Genomic DNA, 12030 nt, shown 5'->3' with positions numbered 1-12030 from the left:
TGACTCACCGCTGTTCTCTACCCTAATGACTCCAAGTGCATCAGCATAGGCATGGCCAGGAGCTCACGAGGAACGCAGACTGTCAGATCCCACCCCCAGACCTACTCAACAGAAACTACATGGTAAGCAGATTCCCAGGTGATTCCCAGGCACCTTACAGTTTGAGAAGCACTGCTGCATGTTACCCTGCCTTCCTGGTCTGTAACATCTGTTGCTGTGAGTATAAAGACACTGTGTTTGAACATTGTAAAATCTGCAATTACAAGGTTCTGGATGCTTCATCCTGAGGTCACCTGGGAATGAGATCCTCTGGGATCTGGAGGAAGCAGATGGAGGAGAAACCCCAGAACTCAATTACCACTGACCTGCTAGTAAGCCAGGAACTTAGCCCTGAGTTTGGGGTTGGCCAAGCACAGGGAGGAGGCAGCACTCACAGACAGAGTCCAGAGCATTCTCCACCATAGCCAGTGGCTGCCTGAAGAGGGGACCTAGAGTCACCTGGTAGGTGGCTAGGGAATGGCAGGGTTTGGGGTAGAACTTCCGGGGGCCAGAGTCTCACAGCAGTGGTGGTGGCCAAGAGTTGGCTTGGGGTGAGAGACAAGGGGCTTCAGTACCCTTCTTCATTTTCTACCAGCACCTCCCCAACCTCTTGGAAAGTGCTGTGCTTCTTGCAGTTTCAAGTCCCTCCACCCACTGCTCCTCGCCAACTCTCCCTGTGTAGAAGCTCTGCAGAGAGTATGACCGTGTCTCTTAAAAAACTTTGGTGATGATCAGGGCTGGACTCTGCCCAAAGCACCCACCTTGGGCTCCACACACTTTCTGGGTTGCTGGCTAGTGACCCCATGCAGAGCCCCAGACCCTGGAAAGTCAGTGGAACTGGACAGAAAAAATGGAAGGGCCAGAAAGCTTGGGGAGGACTCCAGAGCTGGGGATGACCACAGGAATAGACCAGTGACCTTTTGTTGTTTCCAAGATCCTCTGAATCTGAGGCAGCCAAGCAAGGCAAGGGAGTACCGCTCCCGCTGTCAGCGATGGGGACACTTACTGAGCACTCACCCAAGGCTACCACCACCACCTCCAGATCAAGCAGGAGTTTTTACCTGAAGCCCCCCAACAAGTCACTGAGCCTGCATTCTGCTCCTCAGATGCCCACCCTTCTCTCCAGCTCCTCCCCTCTGGGTGCAGCGCAACACTCACCCCTTCTGGGAAGCCTTGGTGCCCTCTCAGAACTGTGCTGGATTCTCTACCTGTCTATGTGAGGGTGTGTGTGTGTGTTCGTGTGTGCTGTTTGCGAGTGTGAGAATTATGTGTGTAAGAAGGGGTGTGTGAGGGTGGGAGAGACACACCTACCTTTGGCAATATTGAAATAACTCTTCCAGGGAGGATGAGAGCTCAAGCTCTCAGCGAATCCGCCTCTGACTTGCTGGGTAACTTGGGCAACCTCTCTTCCTCTCTGAGCTTTGTGTAAAATGAGGAATGAGGTTAAATTCACCTCTTCAGGCTGGTCTTGGTGATGCTCTAGGGCTCCTCAGAGAAGACTTCAGGGAGCGGGTGTCATCTGAGGAAAGGCCCACTGGTCCGGACTCCAGGCCCCACCCCCAATGACAGCAGCTCTGCTCCTATTTGCTGTAATGGGCCGATTGTTGGCTTTTGTTGACAAAATGGTCCACATGCCTGGGGAAAGTTCTGAAGGATCTTTGTGGTGCTTCCAGCTAGAATACTCTAGGAGTGTACCTTTGCTCCATTAGGCACAATTCTGAGCTGTTCAATGCTGGGGCCCTTGGGCATGGTCAAGACTGAGTGGAAATACATTCTCTCTCAGCTGGCTTGGCCCAGGAATAGCGGCAGACCATTCCTGGGAGTCCAGGGGAGAACAGGGGGGTCCAGGTACCTTTCTTGTCTCAGTTTTTGATGACCTGGCAGTGCCCGCACCTATTTTTTCTTCTTACCTTTCCCCACTCACCCAGAACTTCCCAAAGGAAGCTGCTCTCATTAAAACAAGGGAGGTTGAAGACGCTAATGCCACAGCTCCTGGAACTGAGTGCAATCCTGGAGAAAACCAAGTGGACGTGTGGCCCCTTTCCATGGAGCAATTAGCTGGATAACTGTGCAATCGCTGCTAGACTTTATAGAGGCATAGGCTCAGATACAAAGAGACCAGACAATCTCTCGCTCCAAAGGGGCTGGCCACAAGCACCGTGAAGACAGCAGTACCCACTGACTCGGCAATTTCACCAGCTGGAAGTCATCCCAAGGAGATATCACAGAAAGAAAAGGTCATCTTGCATAAAGATGATCACTGTGGCATTACTCAAAATAGCCCCAAACTGGGAAACACCCAGCTATCCAGCAATAGGGGTAGTAAATTACAGAACATCAACTAGATGGAATATTATGCACCCACTAAAATCAGCCTATGTGGAAACACAGAAACAACATCAGTAACAAAATGTTAATAAAACAGAAGCAACTCAGTACACATCAGTTAGTTTCCTTCCTCTTTCCTACAAAAGGCATGACAAGGAACTGCAGGGGAATGTGCAAACATGAAGAGTTGTGTTAGTGCAGTGGTATCATGAATGACTTGTTCTCTTATTCATACAATAAATAATTATTGTTTACTATGGGCTAGGTCTGATGCTGGGTGCTGAGGATGGAGCAGTGAATGGTAATACATTTCTTGCTCTCCGCTCAGAGTTTCAAATTTAAGAAGATATTTTCTTCCTAAATGTCCTTCAAAGCTGTCATAGCACCATCTTTCAATAAAAAATAGTTGATGAGACTGGGCATGGTGGCTCCCAGTTGTAATCCCAGCACACTGAAAGGCTGGGGTAGCAGGATTGCTTGAGCCCGGGAGTTTGACATCAGCCTGGGCAATGTATTGAAGCTCTGTCTCTTAAAAAAAAAAAAAAAAATTAGCCAGGTGTGGTGATGTGTACCTGTAGTCCCAGCTTCTTGGGAGGCTGTGGTGGAAAGATTGCTTGTACCTAGGAGGTTGAGACTATGGTAAGCTGTATTTGCACCTCTGTACTCCAGTCTGGGCAATGGAGTAAAGACTGTGTCTCTTTAAAAAAAAAGTTGATGACAGAAATACGCAAGGAAGGGTGCACCTCTCCTTCTGGATAATGTATTTCATTCCAGATATCAAAACTATCTCCAGCTGGATTACATACATATTAGAAGAAAGTTGAATGTAAATGTGGTAGTGACATTTTGGGCTTTTAATGTCTTAGTTTCCTTAGTAGCAAAAAGAGTTTTTAAAAATCCATGTTGAAAAAGAGGGAAAAAGTTAGGACTTGTTACTAATCTCGTGGCTGAATAATTAAGTGTGCCTAATTCTGAAAGTAGCAAGCTAAATTATGCAGTGCCAAAAGTGACAACTCTTATACCTACACCAGCCCGTCTACAGCGGCATGATTTTAGCTTTATAGCTAAAAAACGCTGCCAGAAAACCTAATAAAAGGAAGCAAAAATATTTCTGTTTATATCAAGCTGCCATTTGAGAAAGATTTTAAAATATGTTCTTTCCTATGTGTAAATCTGACAGCAGATGCATAATTAAAACCCCAGTGGAGAGTTTCCATTTAATCTTTTCAAAGTTAACTGATAAACATCCTTTAGGATGTGAGGTGATGGGTTAATTCTCTTTGGATTGTTTGGAATATCTTTGAGCTGGAATACTGTCTTCAAGAACATTGTTTCGTGCTAAAAGAACACAAGATGGTATCTTCAGGAGTTCATACAATCACAGGAGGTGCGGACAACATGCCAGAGGTCACACATGCATCTGTGATGAGTGATGTTTGTCTTAGATGTTTATTAATTGGGGGAATGAATAAATGAATACATTCACATTAAAGCAAACTTGATTTCAACCCCTAGGGAATATGTCACATAGCATAAATGGGAGAAATAATAATTACCCAGGATTTCAGTTCTGTGTAAGCAATCAGTATGAATAATGTAGACTACAAAGTGGATTTTTATTTAGCTTGAGGTATTCAGATTGACTTTCTACACAGCCTGAACGGCTGCTGAATAATCACAGGCAAAATTTTCCACTGGTACTGCACTGTGTAGACACACGTGTATCTACACGATTGCAAACTGCCCAGCTGTGGATATGGGGCCCTGTTCAAACCAAATGTCAGGACAAACATTCTACTTCATCGTGCTGTTCCATGTAACCTTGAGTACACACAGCCATACCTAAACTTGTCATTACGTCTTCCACCAGGTGAAAGCCCATTCCTGTTCCTTCTTCCCCTCCTCTATACACATGTGCTCTCAAGAGTGTGTATGTGCACGTGCCCGTGCATGTGCCCACACACATACACACACTGGTGCAAAAAAGGGCAGAAAGAAAGTGACTTCTGTCCTTAGACCACAGTTTGCCAGAAGCTCTCATACTTGCTAGTGCCCCATCTCTGCCCTTTAGGCTGGCTCTTGCCTGTCTAGCTATCTAAGACTTGCCAGATGCTTCTAACTTGTCTGGTCTGTAACATCTGTCTTATCCTTCAAGTTTTCTCTGGACTTAATCAGTTGATGACGTGACCAATAGACCAGCAGACCAGTCCCTGCCCTGGACACACACACACACACACTCTTACACTCAGATAGACAGATAGACATTATTAAATACTTCAATCTCAAACAAGAACGTTCCCACCAATTATATGCATAAAATTGGTGGATATTGCACAACTTGGTTTCTGGACCTAGCTGAACCCCTCATTAACTGTGTGACCACTGACAAGTCCCCTAACCCTGTGCCACATGAGATTGGACCAAAGGTCCCCTTCTTGTTTTAATCATCTTCAGTGAGGATGGCCAAGATATGTTGCTCATAAATGCTGCGATCCAGCTGCCCATGTTGGGATATGCCTTAATCTCTGCCATGTAGCATAAGCTTTAACCTTTCAAAATACAGCCTGATACACACAATCATGTTATGGAATGAATGGAAGGAAAGATTTCCTATACTAAAGTCTAGATGAACCATATATCTGGGTCTACACAACACACACACACACACACATACATATGTCCTTTTGATTAGGCAGTATAAATAACTAAACCAAATCATTTTGTTCCCCTGAATTCCACAGCCCTGTATGAACCATATACACTGTGAAACTCATCAAATAAAACGGAGTACATGCTAATTGTCCTCTTCACTGGATAAAGAAGCAGATAAAGAATTCTGACTGCCCATTTTTTGTGGACTGAGCTTTGGCTCCCTGATCTGTTGAACCCATAAAAGCATCAATAATAATAATGATGGTCTCTGAAGATTCAGGCCATTTAAGAGAACGGAACTATGTAAGCAGAAGAGAAACTGACCTGTGGAGATCTTTACTTAAACCTCATCCAAATGCATTTTGCAAAGAGAAAGCTGAAATGCCAATACGCTACTTGGGAATTCGGCGGAACTTATCTGACTGATGGAAGTGACCAATTTGAACCACTGACCCCAGAATATCCCAGCAGCGGCAATAACCAGCACTGTGTGGCTGTCTTGGCATCCCCACAGAGGGCTGTTTCAACCCAGGGCTGTACACCGGCTGGTTTGAATGTTTCCCCGCAGATTTTGGAAGCAACGTGCTGGGTCACTCGTAACATAATCACATGCTTCAGTGTAGCCCTCCTACATTGCTTGCCTACATCTGAAAACACAAATCAAGAAAGAGAATATAGTTCCTTTCCACTTGACTAAGGAACAGCCAATCCTGCCAGTAGACTAAAGGCTGGGGCATGGAACAATTTCCCAACACACTGACTTGATTTTGTGTAAATTACTGAAAGAGAAGCTTTAGAAGCTGTGGCTGGGCTCAGAATCAGTGCCTCCAAAGGGGTACCGAACGACAGATTGAGGGAGCCCATTAGAGAGGCACAGAGACCACAGGCCATTGGAATGGGGCTTTATTTGGATGGACTCATGGCCTAAAAAGGAAAGGGACACTGCCAACAGCTTTCCCTTTAGCCTGTGGGTTCCATTAGGAAGCCAGAACATGTCACTGGGAAAAAGTGTTGTGGCCACCCAATATGTGCACAGGTGCCTCCAGGTGGAAGAAAGGGAAAGGGTGTGTTTACAAGAGGAAGAGCACAAGTCAACAATGAGCTATGGATGCATGATGTCATCCTCCAGGACTAAGCATCCTTAGTACTTTTAAAGCATTTAAGAAAAAAAAAAAAAACTCTAGTTGCTATAGCAACTTGATGCAGCTCTTAAAAGGGGATTTTTGAGGGGGTCATTTTATATCTTCTATCACCATAACAACATGATATAGCTTTTTAAAGGATATTTTTATCCAATTTGTGTGTGCCTTGGACGGGGGCCATATTTGCCTTTTCTATTTAAAATAATCAGATCAAGCATGACACATGAAAAATCATTGAAGGCAAGGAAGTGCTTTCATAGACTATACATATACACTTAGAGAGACATCTCTAGCTGCTCATATGCTGCACATGGAGGCAGCCTCTCTCCCTGCCTCCAACCAGCCATCTGCTATGGCTTATCCTGGTCAGTTACAGTCCATGCCTCTGTATCTGAACTGGCATACCAAACCACTCCAGAACGTGTGTCTATGAAATCCCTCACTTCTCAAGCCCAGCAAATCCAACCCCCTCCTCCAAAACTGCACAGGAGACAGTGCCCTGGGGTGACTAGAGGTGTGACCAGCCAAGTGCCTTCTTCCATCCTGGGATTCAAAACAGGAGTTGGGGACACACAAAGCCTTGTCAAGGTGATAAGCATGCATTTCTGCTGCACTCTATACAGGTGAGTGGGGGGGGGGGCTTTGTTTCACATGACACCCAGGGAAAGTGAGGGATGGGAAAAGCGAGTGAAAGGAGAGGAAGAAAGAGGAATGAAAGGGGTGGATGGAGAGCAGGGGTGGCTCCAGAATTTCTCCACAGGAGCTCAGAGGCAGCAGTCTGGCCACACAGAAAGGGGCGGGGGCTTGAAGGACTCTTTACACAGCATTCTTCATAAGGTTGAGAAAACGTAAACTGTTTATATCCAAAAAAAAGGGAGAAGACATGATGGAAAGAATGGGGGAACTATCACTGCTCCCAGCTACCCCTTGGTACCACTAATGGTTGGAAAAAGTGGCAAGGGAACAAAGAAACGGTCAAGAAATTGGAGAAGGGGCTGGGAGTTGGGGGAGAACACAAGGAAGGGAGGCAGAACAGCAGCTGAAGTCCTGGCCTCAGGCTAACGGGTTTTACTTTGGGGGGGCGGGTAAGGGGCGGTATAGATTGTAGGAGAAGCAGGTGGGAAGGAGATCTAGGGAAAGTGATTCTGGGGCAAGTGGTCACCCTCTCCAGGGTAAAGGAGTTAGAGGCCACTGAGGGGGAAAACACAGGGTAAAAGAAGAAAGGGGGAAGACTATGAAAAGAAATAAAAGCGCTTAGGGTGGAGAGAGAAGGGGCTTTTGAGATCATCCTGGAGAGGAAACTGAGACCTGGGGGTTGTGGGTGGAAAATAGGAAAGAACCGGTAGCCCTTGGCACGTATTCTTAGAGGAGAAAACGGAGGCTCACAGAGGTCAGGTCACGGAGCCGGTCAGTGTTGGAGCGCAGGCGGCCCGGATTCTCCCCCATTAGGCCACACTGCCAGGCAAACCACCGCGGGTGAGCACCAGAGGTGGGCTTTCCTCCGTCACTGAAAGCCGAGAGGGAGACAGAGAGAGAACGGGGTCCGGCGGAGAAGAGAGGGCGAGACAAAAGTAAGCAAAGGGACATTAGAAGGGAAGGGAGAGCCGAGGGACGCCGACCGAGCGGCCGAGCAGTGAAAAGGGCGGCAGGTGAAAGGCACAGAGAGGAAAGACGCGCGGGGGGGCGCGCCGCTCACCTATGGTTGACACCACGGTGCCCACGAAGTAGAAAGCGCCGGGGAAGTCCCAGCGCGGGCGCAGCGCGTCGGCGCGGACGCCGGCGGCCAGCGCGGCCTCGTAGTGCCGGAGGAAGGCGCGCAGCTCCGGCTCGGCCACGCCGTGCGCTGCGCTGAAGTTGCGCAGCGTGGCGCCCCAGCGCGCCCGCGCCTCCGCCTCGCCGGGGCTCTCCAGCGCGGAAAAGACTGTGGCACCCGCCACCAGGTAGAGGCCGATGAGCGCCGCCAGCAGCACGAAGCGGCCGGTGTCCTCGTTGAGGTGCGAGCGGCGGCAGCAGCAGCAGCAGCAGGAGGGGCGCGGCAGGCGGCGGCGGCTACGGCGGGGCGGGGGCCGGGGGCTGCGGGAGGACATGGTCCGGAGCTCAGCCCCGGGGCCGGGGCGGCGCTCGGGGCCCGGGCCGCGACATCCCCCCGGCGGGAGCAGGAGCGTGAGGATGGTGGCCAGGGGTCCGGGGCCGCCGCGGAGCCCCTCGCCGCCTTCCCAGAGCCCGGACGGAGGGGCGCCTCCGCCTCCTCCCCGGCACTCAGGCCACACGCGAGTCCCGTGGCCCAGCGGGTGCCCGGGCAGGGGCGCTCCTCTCCGCGCCCCGACGCCTCGCCGGCTCCCGCGGCTCCTTACCCGCCGCCCTCCGGCGCGGGGCTTCGCAGCTAGGCCCCTGCCGCCCGGTGGCCGGCGTCCGCGGGGCCCCGGGCCTCATACTCCTCTCCAGACAGGCCGCGGGCTGCGGGCGGGGTGGGCCGTGGAGCCCGCGCGCCTAGGACCGGGACTCGGCAGCAGGGCGGGGAGAGAGCCCCCGGGGGCGTCCCATGAGGCGTTCGGGCTCGGCGGCTCCTAGGTGCGGGCTCTGCTGGCAGTCCTGCTCCCGCCCCCGGGGCTGAGCTGGCGGCGTCGGCTTCGGAGCCTCGGAGCCGAGCCGAGTCCGGGAAAGCGCTCCTTTCTCAGCTCCAGCCGAAGAGCCGCCCGGCAGGGAGAGGCGGAGTCACTGGCGCCCGGGGCGGGGTGTTGGGGAGGGGTGAGTAGGGACAGGAGGGAGGGGGTGGAGAGTTGGGCTGCCACGACGCCTCCCGGTGGCTCCGGCGGCACTAATGCGGGGCACCGGAGCAGGTGTCCGACTGCGGTGCGAGCTACCACCTCGCCGGGGAACCTCGTCTTGCTCCTCTCTGCGCTTCGCCTCTGGAATCCCTCCCTTATCTCATGCCGCGGTGAAACTTTGCTCAACTTGGTGGTGCTCTGAGGTCTCCAGGGCTGGAGGCTGCGCGACGCGGATCGCCGACACTGGGTTCTCGGGCGTTAGTCCGAAGTTTAAGTTACCTTCGTTCACTCCTTTGCCCTGGATCGAACCGCAGCGCCAGGACGCAGCGGGTTCCATTAGGAAATGGGGAATCGGGGAGAGGCGGTCGCTGGGCTCCGGGCGACCCGGGAACGAGGTCTTTTGCTCCCCCTCCCGACCGAGCGGCGGCCGGCGTCAGCACCGCGGACAGCGCATCGGTGCCGCAGCCGCGGGCGGGCGCCGCTAGGGCTGCAGGGGTCCGAGGCGCGGGCAAGGCTGCTCACCCCGCTGCGCTGTGCACCCCAAACCCTCCCTGTTTTCCTTTTTACCTCCTGCGTGTACCCCCCCCACCCACCACCCGAGGCAGGTGCGGTCGCTGAAGCAGGCTGCTGACAGGGCGGGGACGCTGCGGAAGAGAGACGGGGGAGGAGTCAAGCGCGGGTGGGGGACCAAGGTGCCACCGGGAAAAAGAGCCCAGGCCCGGCGGACTGCTGGGCTCCTTTCGCCACCCCAGCTCACCGACCCCTCTAGCCCGGGGCGGGGAATAAGACCCTGGCTGCAGCAGAGAGCAGAGAAATAGAGGAGATGTAGGGGAAGCTCACTAGCAGCTCCCCTGAGGCCGGCGCGGGGAACGGTGTGCTATGGAACGCCCCGGGCAAATGGTTGCCCTCCTATGCCCCACCGCGGCAGAAAAAGACGACGGATGCCCCGCGCGGCTGCGGGTGCTTCTCTGCTGGACACAAGCCGGCTTTGCCGGTGCCACAAAAGTTCTGGCGAGGAACACCCTCAGTACAGGCGGAAAATCATCCTCTTCGGGCAGCCGGTTCCTTCCCTGTCCTCCCCCTTACTATGGACTGCGGGAAGCAAGACCCTGGTGATGATGTGATGGCAGCAAATAATAATAATGATGATGACTATACTTAGATATCCCAGGTGGGTGAGCGGTGGCAAAAAGTAGATCCCTGCCCCCTGCCCCCCCACCCATTTCCAGTTAGGGGCTAAGGTCAACCAAAAGTGGTGGCAGCAGCGTCAATTACGGGTCATAGTACTAACAGTGTTCCCTCCACTACTCACTGAGCATTTCACGCCTTTGAAACTGGGGCCGGTCGCAGAATGAGAAGTGGGCTGCAGACAGGAGAGCTGTGAAAGCTGAAAGACATCTGACTTGGGATGTTGATTGTCCCAAACCAGGGTGCTCTGGAGATTTGGTTCTTCCCAGATAATGCTGCCTCAGTATATAGATGGAGCCAAGTACACTTCCCTCTGTGTTAGGGACAGATGGGTAGAAACTCCACCACCACCATGTCAGAACCAGGCTTCCTGGCACTGGATGGCATGTGGCTAGTTTTGCAGGGCTCTCCTTAGAATGGGGCTAGGGTGTCTTTGTGTGAGAGGGAGAGTATTTTATCCACCAAGAAAGCTGAACCTCCCTTTTTTCTGGAGCACTGTAGAAGGTGTATACAAACACAAATTTTTGTTATTGCAGACTATTGTTATTATTGCCAAAACAGTAAACTCTCCAAGGCTTTGGCTCCCCTGGACTCTCCACAGATCCTGTCCTAGGCCCTGTTCCCCCAGTACCTCCACTCTTACAGCTTCAGCACACAGTGAGGACGGCCCTGTCATGGACCTTTGGGGCTGGATTCCACTTGGCTGGTCAGCTCTTGACAGAAGCCCTGAGAAGTGTCATTCTAGGAGTTGCCCTGGAGACTCCAGATGTAACTGAAGGGCATTGCCAGGCCTCTCAGAGGCTATCTTTGTTCAGACTCCCCAAGCAAACACAGGGTACTTCGCTGCAGTGTTCTCTGCTTCTGGGACCAGTTCCTTGCCCAGTTGGCAGAAGGCCTGTCTTGTCCTCCAACTTGCTATTCTAGCATGATTAGCAGCAAATCTCTGGCATCAATCTCGGCTCCGAATGACCTAATCAATTTATGTAATAGGGAAATGATGAGTTCCCTGCACATACGCACGGGGTTTTTAGGGAACCAGCCCCGTGATGAATGCGGCTTTTGCCCACTAAATCAATATTTAAGCTACTGACTTCCAGCTGGCTATGCTCAGAGCCTTTACCTCAGTCCTGAATTGCTGCAATAGACTCCTAAGGAGGAGGGCTTGCTTCGTGTCTCCCCATTTAGGTACATCCTGCCTGCACCTGCCAGTCATTGCTGTAATCATGCCCATCTGATCTGATCATGCGATTGACGTATTTAAACCATAGTCTCCAATGGCTCCCCTAAAGCTATAAAAATGTAGGGTTTTTTTTTTTTTTTTTTTTTTTTGAGGCGGAGTCTCCCTCTGTCGCCCAGGTTGGAGTGCAGTGGCTCGATCTCGGCTCACTGCAAGCTCCGCCTCCCGGGTTCACGTCATTCTCCTGCCTCAGCCTCCCGAGTAGCTGGGACTACAGGTGCCTGCCACCGCGCCCGGCTAATTTTTTATACTTTTAGTAGAGATGGGGTTTTTCACCGTGTTAGCCAGGATTGTCTCGATCTCCTGACCTTGTGATCCGCCCGCCTCGGCCTCCCAAAGTGCTGGGATTACAGGCGTGAGCCACAGCGCCCGGCCTAAAAATGTAGTTTTTAAACCCTTGAGGCTGCCATTCAAAGACCTTGATGAGGTGATTCCTAACAAATCATTCCAGCCTCATCTACTAACTTTTACTTATTCCCCAAGTACTCTATATCCAGCCCAATCACCAGGCCTTTACTTGTGCTGTGGCCCCTACTGCAGCACTATCTTCTCTCTTCTCCTCTCCAGCTCTTTAAAAAAAAAACCAGCTCAACTCAGGTTAGACATTTTTTCCAGAAAGTTTTCCCTTTGTAGGATATTTTGAGCCAATGATTTTGATGCCATCTTTTCAACTCTA

At 51.5% G+C, this 12030-nt stretch overlaps 1 protein-coding gene across 1 annotated transcript in view; it reads right to left on the bottom strand.

Annotated features, from left to right (window-relative positions):
• The window catches only part of KCNK12 (potassium two pore domain channel subfamily K member 12), a 53148-nt gene extending 44267 nt beyond the window's left edge, over positions 1–8881 (bottom strand). The window contains exon 1 of the mRNA XM_001113593.5: positions 7858–8881. Within this exon, the coding sequence (XP_001113593.1) occupies positions 7858–8248 (391 nt within the window). The 5' untranslated portion in view covers positions 8249–8881. The remainder of the gene's footprint in view (positions 1–7857) is intronic.
• Between the last annotated feature and the right edge of the window lie 3149 nt (positions 8882–12030).

Source organism: Macaca mulatta, chromosome 13, assembly GCF_049350105.2.
Source record: "Macaca mulatta isolate MMU2019108-1 chromosome 13, T2T-MMU8v2.0, whole genome shotgun sequence".
Lineage (NCBI taxonomy): Eukaryota > Metazoa > Chordata > Mammalia > Primates > Cercopithecidae > Macaca > Macaca mulatta.
Note: the sequence above shows the minus strand (reverse complement) of the source record. Positions and strands in the feature narration are given on the sequence as shown.